This window comes from Schistocerca nitens, chromosome 9 (genome assembly GCF_023898315.1).
Source record: "Schistocerca nitens isolate TAMUIC-IGC-003100 chromosome 9, iqSchNite1.1, whole genome shotgun sequence".
In the NCBI taxonomy this organism is placed as follows: Eukaryota; Metazoa; Arthropoda; class Insecta; order Orthoptera; family Acrididae; genus Schistocerca; species Schistocerca nitens.
In genome coordinates, this window is record NC_064622.1 from 261,721,681 (window position 1) to 261,744,747 (window position 23,067).

Consider the following 23,067-nt stretch of genomic DNA (forward strand, 5'->3'; position numbering starts at 1 on the left):
GAAGTTGCTACAAAAGGAAAGAGAGCCTTGTTTACAAATTTAAGTTACATCGAAGCCTAGTTGACAAACAGAAGCTGGAAAAAAACAAAAGGAATGTAAGAACAACAATGCGAGAAGCAGCCAATGAATTCAGAAATAAAATTTCTCTATGTAGTGTGGGCAAAATTCTAAGTAGTTCTGGTTGTACGGAAGGTTCATAAGCAGATAAAAGTCATCTGTTCAGTCATTCTGTGACCACACATACACGAAAGCAGATGATGATTAAGAGAAGGCTGAAATACTGACGTTGGCTGTCTGAAATTGTGGAAAGGAAAATCAACTAGAGTCACTCAAAAATGGAAAGTGTTCTTGACAGCATGAGACACCTGTGAGATTCTACAGAGATTATGTGCAGGAACTCTTCCCTCTTCTGCCATCAGTTTACTATAGGCAATTGGGGAAAAAAAAATCACAAATCATTTCTGTTTTCAAAATGCGTCATCAGACAGATACACGTAATTGTACATTGTATTACTGACATCAAAATGTTGAATTTTGTAGCTAGTTATATGGCCATGCATTAGGACATTTTTGACAGACAAAATTTTTCTTAAGCAAAGTCTGCGTAGGTACTGCAGACAGGCATTGCAAAACAGCTCGCTATGTTCATTGATGAGATATGGAATATCAGGTCAAAGACTATTAATAGAACAAGAAACTGACATGTAAAACAACTTTGAGTGCACTCCAAGGAAGTGTCCCATTTAGTGAACTGCAGGAGGACTTGTAGAAGATACACATCTGGTGTAGAGTCTGGCAGTTGACCCTGAATGTAAATAAATGTAACATGTTCTGCATAAATAGGTGGAGAGATCCAATACTTTTCAATTACACTATTGGTGACAAATCACTGAAAACAGTAACTACCTTGAGATACCTAAACATAACAATGTGGAGCGACGTGAATTGGAATGACCACTTGAAACAAATTGTAGGAGAAGTTGATGGCAGGCTGAGAAAATGTAATTCATCCACTAAAAAAGTGGCTTACTAAAAGCTTTTAAGAAGATGACCCTTACCGAACTGGATCAATACAACAGATGAAGAAGGTCAATCAGTTTTTGCCACATGATGATTTAGTCAGTGCAGGATTGTTATGGAGACGTTCAACAAACTCTTGTAGCAGTTTGTTTAGTTGTCATAAATTTCTTGGTCTGGTCCTTAGCATATTTCTTTCTAGTTATTGTGGCATCTAAAGCATCAAATGTAGAATGATTTCCCTGCACTCAATTGTCTTGTTTAAGGCAAATGTAATATTCTTTATCTTGTTCCAACGTTTTAGATGATTTTTCATTATTAACTTTTTTATCATTTACTATTAAACTTGTTGTTTGCCTCATATATGTGTCTTATTAATTTTGAAAGTTATTTCTTTAAATGTGCTTAAGCAGGTAAAACTGTATATAATAGTTGGATGATAGTAATCCAGAAAAATTATATAATTGTAATTACTTCACATCCAAGTGTCTCACTTATGAAATAAGGTGGACAAAGAAAAATAGGTAATGTGATCAAATGTCTGATAAATTAGTAAAAAGAATAAGATGATCAAATTCCTGATTCAGATGGAGCATTAAGTTCAACACAGGTTTTATTAGAACAGTGTACGATAAAGAGATTGCACAGATACACTTTACCCCATAGATATTAACAGAGGAGTAATGGACAGTATGGAAAATTCTCTGCAGAAAGTGCTAGATTCCCACTAGGATTAAAGTCTTTCCGTAATACGTGTCTAGGCAATATTCCTCAGTAACTCTTCAAATTTGTTTTCCACATTCTGTCCAGTTGTTCTGGGAATACTGCCTTTAAATTACTTGTGGTGGGGGAAATGATATTCCTAAAAAAAAAAAATCTTGCAATAGTTGCTGTTTCTGTATTCTGTATAGTGTTCGCGCTTTTAATGAAAAATAAACTCACTCTCTACGAATGTCTGCATGCTGCTTAGCCACTGATTTCAGAGTTGTGATGTGGAAGCAAGAGTATAAGCTTATGCCGCAGTCAGTAGATACTATATGTGATATATTTGGGTAGAGAGAGTGGGGATCTGCCTGTTCGCTCTTCAATTTACAGATTGACAAAATGTGAAGGAATTTGAAAGGTAGCACAGTCGTGCTTTCTGCTCTCTAAGGCACAATTCCTTGTTTCGTATTTTATTACACCTGACAACAAATACTGGTTTAATTTTTACCTTGTCCAATTTCAGCTGTAATCTGCACTTATCTTTTCATCAGTGTTGCACCATAATAAGCCTCATAACAGAGTTGAATGTATTGTTGTAATTGGATAAGATGAATATTATTAATCTGAAGATGGCTGTAGATCACAGCTGAAATGAGTCACTATAAAAATAAAACCAATGGTTTCACCAGGTGTAATAAAATAAGAAAAGAATATTTTTCAATCATGGTCTCTCCAAACTGGTAATTGTCATATGAAAGGAAGAGGTCTTTTCTATCTTTATTTTATTGTTACATCTAGAGAAAGTGTACAAGTAGCTTGTATAATGCTGTTGTTATAATTCCAGTGTGATGATTATATTTAATTTTCGTGCTGCTGCAGGTGGAAATGGATATATAAATGACTATCCAACTGGCCGTCTTCTGAGGGATGCAAAGCTGTATGAGATAGGAGCTGGCACTACTGAAATCAGAAAACTTGTGATTGGCAGAACTATCAATGCTGAATACAAATAACAGACAAGCCATATAACCATATCGGATTGTGCTTTTTATCTGTGGTGTTTCTTCAATTAAGAATTCGTACAAATTTATTTTATATGCCATGTATATTTTTATCATTTACTGTATCTTGACAATAATTTGTGATATATGAAACCATAAAAATCTTCTCTTTACTTATGGCTTTTGTTTTAAGCAAAATATATGTTGGAAAGTTTACATAATTATATAGAAAGAGAAAAATGTATGTAATTCAGATGATAAATCTTGGAGAAAGATTTCAAAGATCAGGCCATTGTTATGAAATAGCTAAGTGATATATTTGAATATCCAACTGTGGTTACGAGACTCCAGAAAACAATTATTAAAACAGAACAGAAATTTATTAACGGAAACTATTTTGTGGCAGGATATACAAAGCTGTCCAGTACAGATTTATAAGCAAAACATTCCACTGCATTAAAACTATTTTCACAGTTCATATTTTTATACAGACATTGATTATAGTTTCAGCTCACTCAATAAACAAAAATATATCATTCATCCAGAAAAAGATCAGATGTGTCTCATTGCTCCACTTCTTTACTGGTTCCATTCCTCATATCCAAGCCAGACTGACCTCTCTCCCAACAGGTATATGCCAAATATGATTACTCACATATTGAGAAATACTAGCATATGTGCATAGCATTTTCCCCCCTCATTTACTGACTAGAATGTACACTCATTGACATATGTGCAGGCGGGATAGTTTAGTGCTGAGGACCACAACACAGATTGGTTATGTAGGCAAGTCTAAATCTAGCCATATCAAATATTTGAACACAATGGCTTTATATAAAAAGAAGGATATTTTCATTGATGTGAAATCTCTGTGGTTGTCGCACAGTGTCATTTACGTTTTGAGTTAAACTGATGTGCACAGAGTGGATTTCACTTAATTTGTATCTTACAATATTGCAGTTAAAAGTCTGACTGTCCCAAGACCTGGTACATCAATCTCTTGAAGCTTCCACTTTGTTGTATTGTTTCTTCATAATTGCCAAGAGAGTTGACCTGCAAAAGTGATAAATCAGCTAATTAATTCATTAATAGTATGATCATTTGTGAGATGTTGAAGAGCATTATAAATAATGTACATGCGAAGCAAATTTGTTGCAAACAGGAATACCACACAGTCAGGAGAATTTCACTGACCAATTTTTAGCAGTGGAAAATATGAGTTACGCTTATATCTACAGTAATCTGGTTATCATAATCACATTATTATGGAATCTAAATGTTTTAAAGTTTTAAGGAATGTTTGGTGACTTGAAGCCTTGCAGTTGATGGCACCTCAGCATCTTGGGTGCCAGGAAACCAAATCAGTTTCCACCAAGAGCACATGTTCCAGATAAGTCACATGCATCTACCGATTCATAAATAGGAGAAATATATTAATAGATAGAAGTATTAAATGGATGTGATTACTAAAATGCAAGAAAAGACAGATTTCTGTGAAAATTGTGGTTCTGTCAGTACTGGTGTGTGAACCTTATTCTGTGTGACAGGCAGTCAAATGACACAAAAGTAAGCAGACAGATTTGGTGGTTATGTGTGTTAAATGAAGAGACCTCACACTGTGCCAAAGCAACCTTACAGACAGTTTGGTAGCTGTTATGCTGATGTAAGCAGCAGGAGGATGTCATTTTCAGCAGTATATGACATACATTGTTAAAATTGTTGGTCTCCTTTTAATGAAACATGTTTTACCAGTGATGGAACAAGTCCCTTCTCAAATCTCTCTTGGTCTCCCCCAGAACCTCAGGTTACTAAATTAAGGCTGGGTACTGTCTCCTTTCAGAGAGAATTTCTGCAGTTGTTGCACACTATATTCAGCCTATTACCCATAGCGTACCCTACTACATTAAGGACACTAACCATTTCCTTTAACAACTCTCCGTATTTCCTGTCCATTCACCACCCAATGCCCTGTTTGTCACGGTCAGTTCCTCCTCCCTCTATATTGGCACCTCCAATGCTGAAGACCTTGCCATTGCTGAACACTGCCTTTCCGATAATCCAATTGACTTCAAACACACAGCCTTCTTCCTGGTCACCATGACCAATATATCTTAACCCATAATTAGTTCTCTTTTGAAGACAAATCTGCCACTTGGATGTCTCCATCAGTACCTCCATCGCACCTAACCTACAAATGGCCAACAATACCACCATTTTGACAGCTTGCACCCAATCCACATCACGATGCTCCTAGCATGCAGCCTAGGCCCCTGTAGTCAACGTATCTGGAGTGATGAAAAATTCATCTCCAAATATATTGAGGATCTTGCTGACTAAGGCATTTGAAGACTGAAATTATCCTCTCCACCTTATCCAGAAACAAGATATCCAGCACATTGTCTACCCAGTCTCCAAGCATCGCCCTAATGCCCAATGATCAGCTGCAAAGGAGCAACCCTTTGTGACTCAGTCCCACCCAGGACTGGAACAACTGTATCATGTTCTCCACTGGGGCTTTGTCAACCTCAGATTGTGCCCTGAAATGAGAAATATCCTCCCTAGCCCTTTGAAAGTGATATTCCTTCACCCACCCAACCTGTGAAATATCCTTATCTGTCCTTATTCTACCCCTACTCCCAACCCCTTGTCCCATGGCTCACATCCCTGTGAAAGACATAGATGCAGAACTTGTCCCATACATCCTCCCACTACTGCCAACTTAAGTTCAACCTCTATGCAGCAATCTACCAGAGCATGACCACTAACAGGCTGTCTGTCTGCATGATAGGCCACTGTCAAATTGTGGCTAGAGTCAGCTGTCCATGTAGTTGCCAAGCATGCCAAATGCAACAAGACATATTTGACTTTCATGGCTTCTTCACAGCCCATGCCATCTGGATCCTTCGTATCAATGCCCGTTTGAAGTGTGCAGATGAGAACGTTCCCTCCATTTCCATAACACCACTTGTCTGTGCCCTCCACTTTCCTCTGTTCCCTTCTGTGCTTCCCTTCTGTGCTAGCCTCACACATGCCTTCAAATGCCCCCCTCCCCCCATCTCACCTGTATATTCCTTTCTGTTTTGCTGTGTCTCTCCTATTCTCTCCCCCCATTCCCTCTCCCCCTCCCCCCTCCCTCCACAACCCAAGTCTCACAATGTAGCATCTAGAAGTCCACCATCCTGCCACTGCCATGTCGCTGTCTGTACACTCCCACAAGCAGCACTACTGCATCTTCACACATCCCTGTCCTGCTATTTGTCCCCTTCTCCACCCCTCAACTCTTCCATACCCCCTACCACGCACTGCAACCAAGATCACTACTTGCTTCAGTGAGGCCATAATGTTATTAGAGACAGCAGTGGCCAAGTGTGAAGGGGCTTTGTCAGATAGCTAAAATAAATCTGTATTGCCACAAAAGAAATGAGGCTGTTAGTCAAGATGTCTTATTGCTTGAATATTCCTTGACCTCAAACCACTTCTTGATGCTATGAACAATCCTCATCAAAACTGATCAACTCTGAGGCAGTGAGCAGGTAGTTTACTAGTTCTAGTTCTGAACTGGAAGATTGTTGTATATAAAGACTGCCTCAGAAAATTGGATTTTTGCAGCAAATTTGTGTACCTGTCTAATATGCTGGTGTGCAAAAATTAAGGATGAGAGCAACTTTTGTATTGTGTGTCACTGTCAATGTAGCACTGCTCAAATAAAGCTATAGTATATATGACAGTAGTATCTGTTCCCGAAGGAACAGTTACCGTTGATGACCATGCAGCTTTGCTAGAAATGAAATGATAATTAAATGGACACCCTAGCTGCAAACAGGCGTTGAAGTACTTCATATACATCTATTAGGCGCACTACGAATGTTGTGGTGTGGACATGTTGGGAATGTGGGGCTCACAGGGAGCGTGCAAGGGATAAGTCCCTGCAGGCACACTATCCTCTGTGCCCTCGGTGGTTCAGATGGCTAGAGCGTCTGCCATGTAAACAGGAGATCCCGGGTTCGAGTCCCGGTCGGGGCAGACATTTTCAATATGTCCCTAATGAAGTACATCAACGCCTGTTTGCAGCTAAGGTGTCCATTTAATTATCATTTCATTCGAAAGCTACAGTATAGTACAGTAGGTAACTGAAAGAAATAAACAATGAGATGAACAGAAATGACACTTTTATTGAAAGACAATAATTACACTGAAGTTACTGTGATTTACGATGGTACCCTGAGCATTACAAAAGGGTGGATTTGTGTGATCACAGTGGACAGTAATGCATGACTTCCAGCTACTTCCATGTTGGTCACAATGTAGGTAAGCTGTGTTTGGGTGTTCCATTTCTCCACCAGCACTGTTGACAACTGCTAGATGATAGATGGTGCATGTGGACATGCTGCAGTATGTCTATGCAACACATCGAACACGTGCTTGAAGGGGCTCAAGTCAGGGAAACAGGTATGGCAGTACATTCACCAAATATCCTCTTATTCCAAGAGCTCATGCACCTACAGAGTTGATGCGGTTGTGCATTTTCATCCATAAAAATTAAGTCAGTCTGAATGAACCCCTGAAAAGATGCACATTGGGGAGGAGTACAGTGTTGCAATAACATTGACTGGTGAACATTCAAAGATTTGAGGGTCAGTGCACACATACAACTTATGTCTCCCCACACCATAACACCTGGACCACCAAAATGATAATGCTCAGCATAGTTCCTGGGTGCATTATGACCTTCATACGGTGACAGGCAGGAATGTGTAATGCATCTGGTGACATTGTTGGACATCATAATTTCCTGGTGTTTCGTTGCGGATGGGCATAACGTTGCATGAGCGTACTGACTCCCAAATCTTTGAACACAGTACACTCACTGGCCAATGTAATTATGACACTGACTTCATTTTTACGGATGACAGTGCTCACATCGAAGTGTGCAGGTGCACGAGGTCCTGGAATGAGAGAATATTCAGTGAATATACTGGTTTGCCTATTTGCTCCTGACTTAAATTCCATTGAGCATGTGCGGGATGTTTTGAGAAGACGCACTGCAGCACATCAACATCCACATGCACCAACAACCATCTAGCAGTTGTCAACTGTGCTGATGGAGCAATGAATCATCCCACCACAAGAACTCCTTACCAACCTTGTGGCTGGCATGGGAACATGTTGCAGAGCATGCATTGTCATCCCTTGTGATCACAGACCGTATTAAGAAACATGTCACATCTTTTGTAACATCCGCCCCCAGTAGCTGAGTGGTCAGCACGACAGAATGTCAATCCTAAGGGCCCTGGTTCGATTCCCGGCTGGGTCGGAGATTTTCTCCGCTCAGGGGCTGTGTGTTGTGTTGTCCTAATCATCATCATTTCATCCCCATCATTACGCAATTTGCCTAAGTAGCATCAAATCAAAAGACTTGCACCCGGTGAATGGTCTACCCAACAGGAGGCCCTAGTCACACGAAATTTACATTTATTTATCTTGTGTAATGTCCAGGGGATCATTGTAAATTATGAATGACTTCATTGTATTTATTGTCTTTAAATAAAAGTGTCTTTTCTATCCTTCTCATTGCAAATGTCTTTCAGTTACCTTCTGTACAATAATATAGCTACTCTTTCTATGTATGGTCCAAGTTGTTTCAAGTTATTTTACTTGGCAAGTGACACATCCTACTATAGTTACTTTTATACCAAGTTCTGCACAACAGTGTATGTTCAGTTATTGGATGTTGCTTTTAAAGTAGGACCCACTTGAGTCCACACATGCTGTCTGCAGTCTTTCCTTCCACTGCTCAGAAAATTCTGTTAGACTGTGCAGGGGCTCCAGCTGTATTTGCCTTGCTGTGGAGCATAAAGGGCATATCTGTAGTAAACTGCTTGTTCTCTGTCACTGAGTTGAATGAATGTGATGGAACCATCACCACTTTAAGGCAATTTAGGGTGGAAAAAGAGCTGCATTACAAGAAGCCACAACAGTCGACAATGTGAGCACTCTGGTCTGTTTTCTTTCAGAATAGAATATGCCATCAGTAACGTAGGAAATGTTGCACCTGTAGCCCACATAGCCAGTTGCCATACTTCAACACATCTTAAGCACCTATTGATAAATATAGCAGTTTCGGTTTGAAAATAGCCATGCTTTTCATTGTGAAATATACCTTTTCCCATTATCTTAGAATCTATGGTAAATGTAAATGAATGGTACAGGGATAGCACTTGTATATTATTCTACTTTATTATTTAACCAACCTGTTTTCTATTGCTAGGCAATCATCAGATGCATAAATTTTGTGAGATCAAAGATTTTTAAAGCAAGTGGATCCAAAGATTCTTTCAATTGGTTTTTAAAGTTGACAGTAATAATGTTTGATGTAAAACTAAAGTGAAAAGAATTATTTTGATAAAAATGTGAAAAATAACTATTTAGCCTAGATAAAATATATAACATATGATTTAATGAACGACATGACAAATTACAACAATTGTTCAGAGACTAAAATAAACTGAACAAAATACAGTAAACTTTGGTGACATGTTTCAAAGGCATGACTTGACAAATCAATACTGTCTTCAACAAGTGTAGTATTACAAATGGGACCAAAATGGTAAATGAGATAACAGTAATAATGCGATTTGAAATTACAGTGAAATCACCATAACTGAAATAAAGTAAAATATGGAGCATGCAAGTAGGAGCTGTAATATGTGATGTAATTGGATGGGTATCTAAAAAGAAAGAAAGTGATGAGACTTACCAAACAAAAGCGCTAGCAGGTTGATAGACACACAAACAAACACAAACATACACACAAAATTCTAGCTTTCGCAACAAACGGTTGCTTCGTCAGGAAAGAGGGAGGGAGAGGGAAAGATGAAAGGAGGTGGGTTTTAAGGGAGAGGGTAAGGAGTCATTCCAATCCCGGGAGCGGAAAGACTTACCTTAGGGGGAAAAAAGGACGGGTATACACTCGCACACACACACATATCCATCCGCATATACACAGACACAAGCAGTGCGTCGCCGTGCAACAAGCTGTTTCTAGCTCCCCAAGAGAAACAAAATCTGAACTAAATATCCTAACACTCAGGTTTCACTGACATAATCACACAAGAAATGGTCATTTGTTGAAACAAACTTATTATATACTACAATGACTAGCTACTCAAATGTCCTGTTATTTAAAAAAAAAAAAGAGCACTAACAACAAGCACACCACTAATGATCCGAGAACACTGCACTGAGGCTACTTTACTACCCACAGGGAAAATGTCTGCTTGTGTCTGTGTATATGCGGATGGATATGTGTGTGTGTGCGAGTGTATACCCGTCCTTTTTTCCCCCTAAGGTAAGTCTTTCCGCTCCCGGGATTGGAATGACTCCTTACCCTCTCCCTTAAAACCCACCTCCTTTCATCTTTCCCTCTCCCTCCCTCTTTCCTGACGAAGCAACCGTTTGTTGCGAAAGCTAGAATTTTGTGTGTATGTTTGTGTTTGTTTGTGTGTCTATCGACCTGCTAGCGCTTTTGTTTGGTAAGTCTCATCACTTTCTTTCTTTTTAGATATATTTTTTCCACGTGGAATGTTTCCCTCTGTTATATACAAAGATGATGTGACTTACCAAATGAAAGTGCTGGCAGGTCGACAGACACACAAACAAACACAAACATACACACAAAATAAGCTTTCGCAACAAACTGTTGCCTCATCAGGAAAGAGGGGAAGGAGAGGGAAGGACGAAAGGATGTGGGTTTTAAGGGAGAGGGTAAGGAGTCATTCCAATCCCGGGAGCGGAAAGACTTACCTTAGGGGGGAAAAAGGACAGGTATACACTCGCGCACACACACACATATCCATCCACACATATACAGACACAAGCAGACATATATCTAAATATCTAGACATATGTCTGCTTGTGTCTGTATATGTGTGGATGGATATGTGTGTGTGTGTGTGCGAGTGTATACCTGTCCTTTTTTCCCCCTAAGGTAAGTCTTTCCGCTCCCGGGATTGGAATGACTCCTTACCCTCTCCCTTAAAACCCACATCCTTTCGTCTTTCCCTCTCCTTCCCTCTTTCCTGATGAGGCAACAGTTTGTTGCGAAAGCTTGAATTTTGTGTGTTTGTTTGTGTTAGTTTTGTGTGTCTATCGACCTGCCAGCACTTCGTTTGGTAAGTCACATCATCTTTGTTTTTAGATATATTTTTCCCACGTGGAATGTTTCCCTCTCTCTCTCTCTCTCTCTCTCTCTCTCTCTCTCTATATATATATATATATATATATATATATATATATATATATATATATGGGAAACATTCCACGTAGGAAAAATATATCTAAATATCTTTAAATATGTCTGCTTGTGTCTGTATATGTGTGGATGGATATGTGTGTGTGTGCGAGTGTATACCTGTCCTTTTTTCCCCCTAAGGTAAGTCTTTCTGCTCCCGGGATTGGAATGACTCCTTACCCTCTCCCTTAAAACCCACATTCTTTTGTCTTTCCCTCTCCTTCCCTCTTTCCTGATGAGGCAACAGTTTGTTGCAAAAGCTTGAATTTTGTGTGTATGTTTGTGTTTGTTTGTGTGTCTGTCGACCTGCCAGCACTTTCATTTGGTAAGTCACATCATCTTTGCATTAGGTGTGTTCTAGGAAGGACCTTAGCTGCTGCTAACAGCACCATTTGTTTGTGGCCAGTTCCTGAGAAAACATCGAAACCAGTTGTGGGGATAGCCACTTCCTATAATTTCTATTCATGGCAATGTCAAAATTTTTAGCTTATACTGTTCTTAGGGAACCTTGAAACTTTTTTTTATCATTATCCGAGATACAGAGGTTCAAAGTTGCCATACTTATGCATGTAAAATGTGTATATAATATCTGGTCTGAGGCATTAATGTAGTTTTAGCTGAAATTTTGAACACTTGGAAAGGGAACTAAGGTCATCAAAACTATGTTTCTATTCAATTATATTATGAAAAGCACAGTTGCTACTCACCATATAATGGAGGTGCTGAGTATCAGAAAGTGAGCTTTCGGCCAACAAGACCGTTGAAAATAAATCCACACACACACACACACACATTCATGCAAATGCAACTAACGTACGCATGACCAAAGTCTTTGGCCACTGAAGCCAGACTTCAGCAGCCAGAGACTCTGTGTATGTGTGTGTGTGTGTGTGTGTGTGTGTGTGTGTGATGATTATTTTCAATGAAGGCATTGTTGGACGAAAGCTCACTTTCTGATAGTCTTTGTGTTGTGCTGTCTGCAACTCATCATCTCCACAGTATGGTGAGTAGCAACTATCCTTTTCATAATATTGTTACATTCCATCCTGGATTTTCCTATGTTTCTATTCAGCATTTTTCACCAATAAAACTTTGGCACATTGCCTCTGTCTAACGGGCTCTCCACACTTGTACATATATGCCCAAAGTGGTACACCAGTGACAAAAATGGGCTATAAAAGATCTTAACATGTGTGAAAAGAACTTGAGATGACTCCCAAAAATTATGTAAAACTGGGAAGACTGCAAATTCAGTAAAATATTTTACGATACAAGTCATAAGCTGGGCATCTGACTTCCAAAAATTGTGTAAAACTGGAAAGACTGCAAATTCAGTAAAATAATTTAAGATACAAATCATTAGCTGGGCATCTTCTATGAGTTGTGATAGACGAGCAAAGTATCCACAAAAAATGTTAAGCAAATGATTTTGTGTTAACCACACTTACTTGTTGGTTATGTGTGTCAAAGTATGTAAATGTGTTAAAGTATATAAGTGAAACGTAAAAATTTACTGAACCTTAGAATTTGTTTTATATCAGCAGCACACCCTGCTGTTGACAGGAAATGAATAGAATCAGCAGAAAAAGGCTCCTGTCAGGGCACAAAAAAAGGTGAATACATTCCTCTTCAAAAGACTCTGACAGAAAAGTGGGGAACTAGCTGCTTCGATTCTTATTCCACTTTTGTCACCTAAAATTTTGCCATGCTAACAATTTCATGTTCTTTTGTGCTGAAAGAGATTAGCAGAGGGGCAGTGATGGTGGAAGAGAGAGAGAGAGTTGGATGAAGGCAACAGCAGTGGTAGCCAAAGAAGCAGGAGATGTTAATGCTTGTGGAGAGTGTGCCAATGAAATGAAAGGTAGCTGGATGTAGATAGAAGCAGTGGGAGCAAAAGAGAAAGTACACAATGGAAATGGAAATACAGGTGAGTGGAGACCATACTTAGGCTGGGGGGGGGGGGGGGGGGATGGTGTTTGGACTCTTCCCCAGATAAGTAAACCCTTTTAACATGTAGGTAGAGAGGAGGGTGTATTTTTGATGGAAATTTTAAACAAATGGGTATAGGGGAAAAAATGAGTAGGACCCCACAGAATTTTTAAGCTGCTGAGGTATGGGGGAGACAGTGGCAGTGAGGAAGAAAGACAAAAGGGGATGGTGTAAGTGAGAGAGGAGACAGCAGCACTGGGATTTGTTGCAAATCAGTGGAGGAAAAAGGAGACAGTGGCAGTGAGAGGAAGATGTTGAGTATGGAGAGAGACTGGGTAAAAGGATTTAGATTGTTATATGTTAAGAGTCTGAATACAATGGGCTTTCAATAAGAAGTGCAAAACATTTTTTTCTGAAGGGATATGGTTTTATTCAGGATTATACAGTACACCATCTTGCTCCCTACTCTTTTAGCTACAAAACCCTATTTTTCAACACAATCTTCATTCAATGTGATGGCCTTATGCCACCTTACTGGGAGAGCCTACATGTCTGTATGGTACCACTCTACTTGTTGACCTCAGAGCTAACATTTTGCTGCATCAATAACCTCTGCATCATCCATGTACTGCTTTTCATTAACTGCATCTTTTATTGGGCTAAACATATGGAAATTGGGAGGTGTGAGATCCAGTCTATACGGTGGATGAGCAGGAACATTCCAATGAAATTTTGTGAACTCCTCGTGGGTGCGCAGACTTAAGTGTCAGCACTACCAAGAGGGACGTCCAGTTGAGCAGTGACTTGGTTGATAGTTATCCATTGATATCTCTGAATGAATGTGTCCACGTGTTCCAGCATTGTAGGAGTCACAGCTGTGTGTGGCCAACCAGCGCATGGGAGACTGGACAGGTGAACACAACCTTACTGCAATGATGAAAGATGCCTTGCTCAATGACTCACCGTGCTTTTGTTCATTGCCAGGTGTCTATGGAGTTTCTGAATAACTGCAGTGCTCTGATTTTCCACCAAAAGAAACTCGATGACAGCTCTCTGCTTGGAATGTACCATCACAGACGCCATTGAATGCTACATAAAGCTCCTATCAGAACTTAATGAAACTATAGGGACTGAAGTGGGAATATTCCACGATGACTTGCAACAAATTCTGCATTTTTTCAACTGAAATCAGCCGAGAAAAAAAAAGTGTTGCCTTACTTATTATTTGTCTCTTGGATGTTCGCATGACAAAATTGTTGGTGAGGGAAACTGAATGAGGACTGATTTAGCTGGTTTCCCACTTTTCTGTCAGAGTCTTTCAAAGAGGAATATATTCACATTTTCTTGTGCTCCGGTACGAGCTTGTTTCTGCTGGTAAAGTTATGTTTCAGAGATCCTAGAACTTTGTGACCACATTCTGGGACTTTACCTAAATCTGGAACTGTGCACCATTTAATGAGGTAGTGGTGGTGGTGGTGGAGAAGGAGGAGGAGGAGGAGGAGGAGGATTAAGCTCAGAATAAAGAAAAGTGGAGACCTGTTTTCGTTTTTTATGCAGTATGGAGTCCATCAAGACAAGACTGTAACCATTATAATTTTTATGGCATGTCACTGTTTGTTTAATTGTGTTTAATTCTGCTTGGAAGTCGTCATCACTCATGGGGATGGTCAATGATATTGAAATTCTTACTAAAGAAATGGTTAATTGTACCAGTGAAACACTGTATAAACCAGCTGACACTGAATTTACTGTTAATAAACTACTCAGTTTGCAGAACAAAAATACACAGATTGTGATGAGTAATTTCAACAGTCATATCAAGTTATGGGGTATGATAATGAAATGAGAATGGGGCAGGGGCTATGATAATAAGATGAGAATGGGGCAGCAGTGCAAGAATGGACACAAATGCATCATCTTACTCTAGTCAATGGTGCAAAACTAGCTGCATCATTCAACAGTGGCAGGTGGATGTACAGATACAACCCTGATCTCATAATCATTAGTAGCAGTATTAGTCCATAATATGTAAAATCTATTTGCGATTCAATACCCAACTGACAGTATAGACCAATAATATGAAAAGTATTTGCTATAGTTAGACCTCAGAAAGTACCTTTCTGCAGAAGGTACAATTTAACAAATCAGAATAGTTGAAATTTGCAGAATTATTGGATGTTAAAGTATGTCCAATGGCATCTAATCCAGACAACTTCACTGCAGTTTTAAAGAGATGCTCCTGAATGTTTATACCTTACCAGTGCTGGACATCTTGTCTACCCAGTCTCACATCAGACCAAGCTCCTCTACTTACAGAACACTGCAATTTAGTTAACGAAAATCCTTTTAGTGAAGCAACTGTGGAAGCTGTAAACAAGGTCATTTGCACTATAAAAGAGACCTAAAGGGATTGATGGATTAGAACTAAAACAACATTCAGCTTGGGTGATTTAGAGAAAGCTATCAAACAGAATAAAAATGGAAAATCAGCTTGTTTGGATGATATTCAGAGCAATTTAAGCATTTTGGCCTAATAACAAAGAAATGGACCATCCAGCTCTTTAACAACTATATGACCAGATACCAAATTCTACAAATATGGCAGAAGAGTTGAGAACAGATATGGCAGAGCCAAGTTGTTGCCTGTCAAAAGATGGCAAAGAAGGAGACAATCTGAATATCTTAGGCTAGTGGGTTACTGGTGTTACCTTTACAACTGCTAGAAAGATATATCTCATATTCTTATGCATGTAGTTGATCCCTTACATATACTTGTTAAAAACCTTCTAAAGGCAAGATCACATAAAAATTTCCTCTGTTTGTACACAGCTGGTTTTGACAGACATTGCTGTTATCTTCAGGTCTTCAAAAACTTTTGTTATAAATTGTGTTCATTATGAGTTGAACCTTACATCAAGTTGTTGTATAGATAAGATGTAGCACATTATATAAAGGTCTGTAATAAATAAAACATTTAAAATCATAAAAAAAAACAGTACTCAATGAAACGCACACTAGCACATCTGTTTACATTGTCCTGACATGGTCTAATCATTGGAGATCCACCTTAGATGCCTTATAATTTGTAACCTCCCACTCTTCCTTCTGTTACTGAGCTGAGAATTCATTGATGCCTAAGGATGTGTTGTACCAATTGCTACTCTTTGTCAAGTTGTGGCGCAAATATTCCCCATTTCGATTCAGTACCTCCTCATTAGTTATTTAATCTACCCATCTAATCTTCAGCATTTTTCTATATCACAGCATTTCAAAAGCTTCCTGTCTGAACTGCTTATTTTCCATGTTTCACTTCCATACAAGGCTACACTCCAGAGAAAGACCTTCAGAAAAAACTTCCTTATGAACTGATATTAAACGTTAAATATCTCTTTTTCAGAACTAGTTTTCTTGCAATTGGCACTCTTCATTTCATATCATATGTTCTCCAGCCATCATCATTTTCATCTACTACTTTTAGTATCTCATTTCCTAAACTAATTCCCTCAGCATTGCCTGACTGAATTTAGTTGTCTTCGATTACCCTTGTTTTACTTTTGTAGATGTTCATCTTACAATCTATTTCTGAGATACTATCCAGTCCATTCAAATATTCTATCAAATCCTTTGCAATCTCTGACAGAATTTCAATGTCATTGACCCTGTAAATTTTTAGTTTCTTGTCCCTGAACTTTTATTACCTTTCCAAATTTCACTTTGGTTTCCTTTCTGCTTGCTGTGTGAACATACTGAACAATATAGGGGTAAACAGCCTTTCATTCCCCCTATTTTATCCCTCCTACTTTCAAGTGTGTAATCCAGTGAATACTTTGAAAGTTTTCTCTAAAACTGCAGATGCTATAAATGTATTTTGCCTTTCTTTAACCTGTCTTATAGGATAGATTGTAGGGTCAGTATTGCCTTGGATGTCCTTGCATTTCTCCAGAACCCTAACTGATCTTCCCTGAAGTTGACTATTGTCAGTTTTTCCATTCTTCTGTAAATAATTTGTATTAATATTTTGCAAACACAATTTATGAAACTGAAGTCATACATTACTTTCAAACAAATCAGCTGTTATGTATTGTATATTTCATTAGTTGTCACACATGTTCATAGATAAAAATAGTTGTATGGGTAAAGACAACAACTCATTCTATAGAAGCATTATTGAGTAACCCACAGGTGCACAAAAAAAGGTGATGCAGCAGTGAGATGGGATGATAGGAACAAGAAAAGACATAGTATCTGTGTGCAGCTGATATTTGTGTACACCTCAATGTATACAAGTTTGTTAGCTGAATTTTATTTAAGAAAAACCATGTCTGCTTCAATCCATTGCTCAATGCTATTTTAGTGCTGTGAGTTGTTGTACTTGCTCCTATGATTCACCCAGAATTTTTTTTTCTCTGTTGGATTAAACTCATAGCCATTATGTGTTGCCATTCTGTTTCCATGTGGTTATAAAACTCAAACATACACTCCATTTTTGCAAACTATGTTAGCACAGAGGTTTACAAAGGAAAATTGAAATACATGTCCTGTTTTTTGTTTTTAGCTCCAACCATCAGTCTCTTTTAGTAAAAAACTTGGTCTTCAAATTATATGGAACAGACCTCATTAGAATTACAAGGAAATGCTGTCAAACACATTGTTAGATGTAAGAGAAGTTTGCTATTTCATGGACATTGTGCAACACGTAACAGAAACATTCCTACTTACAAAAGTACGTTGCTGTTCAGGCTGTGGTTTCTGTGGTGAAAGAAAAGATACATAAGTTCTTAACTGCAATAAATCCCAAATCTCTTTAAAAGCTAATTTTGCAAAAATTCAACTTTTATCCCACAGCCAGTCAATTTTACTGTTAATAATCACTAGTTCTGCATTCAGGTTGACTATGTCACAATGGTAAAAGTCAAACACCAGGCAAAGAATGACTTTATTGCTCATATGACACATTTCAGAATTTATTCATCATCAGATTTCTACAAAAAGCCACTTACAAAAATATTTTTTTTAAACATGTCAATGGGTAGCTACAGCACTCCACTTTGAAATCACTAGGCATAAACTGTACTACACGTTCCCAAGAGTTATTGCGGCACATAGGTATGGTGTTTCAAGTTGCACATGAATCAAATATTCACAGACTACAGTCATAATTGTGCTGAGTGTATACCAAGAACACATTTTTGCTACCAGATGGCATTGAAAAATGTATAGTGGCACCAAGGCACACCAATTAATGTACACTTATTATACTGTGTGACTGATGGTTGTGAATCAACTTATTATAAAAAAAATATTTTCTTTATACAATTGGTAATGATGACTTTACAATGTTAAGAGGCTACACAAAATATTTGTTTAAATTCAGGAGTGTTGCAGGGTGCCACTCATCCTCAAAAGCTACAATCACAACTGTGAGATATAACAAGCAACATAAGATTAAAGTCTAAAATAGCAGTACAAACGTCTGCCGCAAATTTAAATACACAAAATTAAGACAGAGAAGGGGAAAACAATATTTTTGTTAAAATTAGGTCAGCCCATCTGTCAGACTCAAATCTGGTACCAGAAAGTATCCAATATGCACTAATGTGCTACATCAAATAGAAGAACCATTTTCTGCCAGTGAACACAACCAGTTACTTTATCAAGCATAGGTTAGACTAAAATGTTGCTTATACTAAAATATTTCCAATGTTTAATAAAAAACTGGTTGTGCCCATTAGCAGAAAATGGTTCTTCTATTTGATGTAAGTGCATGTTGGGTACTTTCTGATACCAGATTTGAGTCTGACAGATGGACTGTCTTAATTTTTACAAAAATATTGCATTCCCCTTCCCCTGTCTTACTCCCTGTATTTAAAATTGTGGCATGTTTATATTGCTATTTTATATTTTAATTTTTGCCACTTGTCATATCACACAGTTATTGTGATTTTAGCTTTCGATGATGTGTGACACCATGCAATACTCCCAAATTTAAACAAATATTTTGTGTAACCTTTTGTCATTGCAAAATTATCATTACGGTTTGTATAAAGAACATATTTCTTTTATAATAAGTTATCATTGTAAAATTATCATTACCATTTGTATGAAGAGATTATTTCTTTTATAATAAGTTGGTTTACAACTATTAGCCACACAATGTAGTAAATGTACAATAGTTGATGTGCCTTGGCACCGCTACACATTTTGTAATTCCACCTGGTGACAAAAATGTCATCTTGATCTGAACTCAGCAGAACTGTGACTGTAGACAGTGAATGTTTGTATCACTTACAATTTTAAACATCATGTGCATCTGCAGCAATTGCTCCTGAGTAGGTATAGTACAGTTTATGCCAGGTGATTTCAATTGAAGTGGAGTGCTATAGCTATCCATTACCATGTTTTATAAAATATTTTTGTATCTGATTTTTTGTAGATGGTTGATAATGGATACATTCTGAAACACATTACTTGCCTGATGTTTGAAATTTACCATTGTGATCAGTCAGCCTGATTGCAGAACTACCGATTATTACAATAATAGTCACCTGCCTCCTGCATGACTTTGTAACATTTATATTAATTTTACTGTTATTCATTTGTGTGTTATGGTCTTAATTGAAAGCTCTTCTTCAAGAAGTGTTTCTTGTCCTTGAAGGCTACTTTCTACTAACGGAAACATTAAGAACTAAAATACAATATTTATTCATTTTCTTTAAGGTGTCCAGTGTTATATTTAACTGTATAGACACCATATACATTTTTATCATTAAAGAGTTATTTTGGACACATCTGAATATACAAGGACTGTTCAATAAAGAATGATCATTTTTTTTTATGGTCATAATTTCTCACACTAAAGTTTAATCTTATGATATTCTGTTAGCTTAATGTGCAATAAACACGCCATAGTAGTTTCATTGTGGGAATTCCTGGTTCCTGCCTGTGAGAGGCAGGCAAGGTCAGACATGCTCAGTATCGCCTACCACTGCAATGGAGGTAAGACGCGAGGAACAATATGAGGCTTTGAAATTCTGCTTTTGCCTCAACAAATCTTCAGCTAAGGCCTATACAATGTTACAAGAGGCCTACAGAGAGATTGTTCTTCCCTACAGCACAGCTCTAAGGTGGTTTAAAATGTTTAAAGAGGGGAGACAATCAATTTCAAACGAAGGTGGACCCAGTGCTCCAGTTACTGCTCTTGCGGAAGAAAACATCAACAGTGCTCTGTCATTGTGAGAGAGAATTGATGAATTACCTTAATATTACTTTCTGAAGTACTGAACATTTCATTGGGAGCCACCCACACGTCGGTGACAGAAAAATTACACGACACGTGTGTGCACGGTGGTTCCAAGATTGTTGATTCCCGAACAAAAGGACATTTGCTTGCTGGTCTGCATGCCATTTAAGTTGATGTCAGAGGAAAATCCGGAGTTTCTTTCAAATGTAATTTTGATCCTGAGAGCAAACAGCAAAGCTCAGTGTGGAAATCTCCTTCATCATGAACCCAAAAAAAGAAAAAAGAAAAAGTGGTTGCTTCTGCTGGGAAAGTTATGGTCATCTGATTCTTTGATATTCATGGAATGGTTTATCAGCATGTTGTACCTGCACACACATCAGTAACTGGACAATACTACAAGGATGTCCTGAAAATACTGCCAGTCCATATCGAGTGCAAAAGACCACATTTCCATGAAGCAGGCTGGATGCTGCACCACAATATTGGGCGGCTGCATATTGCCAATGTGGTTGCTGAATATCTTGCAAAAATCAATGTGAAGTGCATCCCTCACTCTCCCTATAGTCTGGATTTAGCCTCATGTGACTTTTTTCTACACTAACATGAAGAAACGCCTTCATGGGAGGCATTATCAATCATCATAAGCAGTAGTGAAGGCTGTGGAAGTGATTTTGAAGGACCTCTAAAAAAACTAAGACTGGTAAAAATACTGGGGTATGTGCATTGCATTCACAAGAGACTAGTAAGAACCATCAAAATTATGAGGATGAGTAAAAGAAGAAGAAGAAGAAGAAGAAGAAGAAGAAGAAGAAGAAAGAAAGAAAGAAAGAGAGAGAGAGAGAGAGAGAGAGATCATTCTTTATTGAAAAGCCCTTGTAAAAGCTGGTTTTACATTCTTAAAATAGGAAGCTGTCATTTCTTTGATTTGTTGGTTATTCTGGTGCATAAAATATGTTTCATAAACGTCAAATACAGCTACACATTAGTTACAAACATTGTGTTGCCATGCAACTTAATACTCTGATTGCATTAACAATGACAGACATAAACTATACCAAATAATGGTAGTACATAAAAACAAATTTCCTTTAAGTCTACACTCATTTCAAGAACAGAGGAAGGTATATCTTCAAAATTAATTCTGGACCAGAGCAGTTGATCAAACTATCCTCCAGCTACACAACTTAATTTTATTTGTCAAGCTGTAGGTAGGTGTAAAATAAGTTACACATAAATTTTTCCTATCTTGAAAGTTGTTGTTGGCAGTGATGTTGAACAGCCTGGCACTTAAAAAGTGTGTGTGAGATATGCAGTACAGGTTGGAAAGCTGTATGTCATTGTTTTGTTAATGATACAAAAATATTGCATTCAGTCACAGCAGTGTTATTTTATGTTGATTCAACACTATTCAGAAAATAATCTCCAAGCTGTATTGACCCATTGGTACTGTTTTATTTGTGACATTCATTGCCACAAAATTTTTCTATAAATTTTGAAGATTTTAACACAGTCTGTAAAAGATATTAAAATAATCTGTAAAAAACAAAGTTCCCATATTATAGTGAGGAAAAACCTTTTTTTAGTATTTGTCATTTTATTTCATCCTCTGTCTTCAATGCCTGAGAAACAGAATTCATTTAGCATGTAAATGAATAAAACCAAACTATTGTCATAACAACAAAATGGAAAAGATAGATCGCTTCTAATCAGCATGGAGGAGACATCAAGCTGCAGACATGCACAATATAAAAGAAAAAGAATACAAGAAATATTTAAGCTTTTAGGCAAAGTCATTCCTGAGACGTAGAACTCGCACAACCACTTGCTCTCTCTCTCTCTCTCTCTCTCTCTCTCTCTCTCTCTCTCTCCACCCCTCTCCCTCCCCTCCCCCCCTCAAACACACACACTCTCTCTCTCTCTCTCTCTCTCTCTCTCTCTCTCTCTCTCTCTCTCTCACACACACACACACACACACACAACACACACAGAGAGAGAGAGAGAGAGAGAGAGAGAGAGAGAGAGAGAGAGAGAGAGAGAGAGAGAGAGCTACTTCTCCAAGTGGTTGGGTCTTGGCACCCAGAGACAGTAGCCTTATGAGTCGCTGTTGCATAAATGTGTGAGAATTCTACTTCTGAGAAGCACTTTCTATGAAAGCTTAAATATTTCTGGTATTCTTTTACTTTTGTGTAGTGCCTGTCTGAACTCAACACCTTCTCTATGTGCTGAGCAGCAGCCTATCATTTCCTCATTGTTGTTATTCCATCCTGGACAAACTACTGTTATCTAATAGAAGAGTTTTCATGTTATTTATTTATATCCCATACACTTAGAATTGAGAACAAAAATATCTTTATGCACTGTGTCACCGCAGACGATGAGGTTGGAGTAAATATTAGGAATACTAAGTTAATCAACAGGGAGTTATGGCAATGACCATCAGTTATTACTTCTTATCATATGGTAGTCTGCCACTGACTTAAGGATTCTTTGGCAGGCACTGCAGACAATGTTACCTATAAAACAAAGTAGCAGGAGAGAGAGAGAGAGAGAGAGAGAGAGAGAGAGAGAGAGAGAGAGAGAGAGAAGAGACCCCCATGGTGAAATGAAACTCTCATAGTGGCACTCCATTGTTTCCATATGTGAATGCAGCAATATTATTAACTATCTGCACTACCTTTATTATGACATTTTCTGTTTGGGTTCACAACTAAACAACTGTCTAGGGGTGTTTGAATTACCATCACTAAAATGTTGATAGCCACAAATTCAACCACCCAGTTCTTGAATTCGGTGCATACCTGTGTGGCTACTCAAACTATTTCAGAGTTCTCTGAGAATTTCAGGTTGATGATGTCATAAAAAGATCCTAATATGTTAAAGAGGTT

At 38.1% G+C, this 23,067-nt stretch overlaps 2 protein-coding genes across 2 annotated transcripts in view; one reads left to right on the top strand and one right to left on the bottom strand.

The window, feature by feature from the left end:
* The window catches only part of LOC126203432 (isovaleryl-CoA dehydrogenase, mitochondrial), a 68,382-nt gene extending 65,486 nt beyond the window's left edge, over window positions 1-2,896 (top strand). The window contains exon 8 of the mRNA XM_049937751.1: window positions 2,602-2,896. Within this exon, the coding sequence (XP_049793708.1) occupies window positions 2,602-2,735 (134 nt within the window). The 3' untranslated portion in view covers window positions 2,736-2,896. The remainder of the gene's footprint in view (window positions 1-2,601) is intronic.
* Window positions 2,897-3,081: 185 nt separating this feature from the next.
* LOC126203433 (PDZ and LIM domain protein 3) overlaps window positions 3,082-23,067 on the bottom strand; it is a 449,093-nt gene continuing 429,107 nt past the window's right edge. The window contains exons 9-10 of the mRNA XM_049937752.1: window positions 17,662-17,691; window positions 3,082-3,776 (exon numbers count right to left, since the gene is read on the bottom strand). Of these exons, the coding sequence (XP_049793709.1) occupies window positions 3,684-3,776; window positions 17,662-17,691 (123 nt within the window). The 3' untranslated portion in view covers window positions 3,082-3,683. The remainder of the gene's footprint in view (window positions 3,777-17,661; window positions 17,692-23,067) is intronic.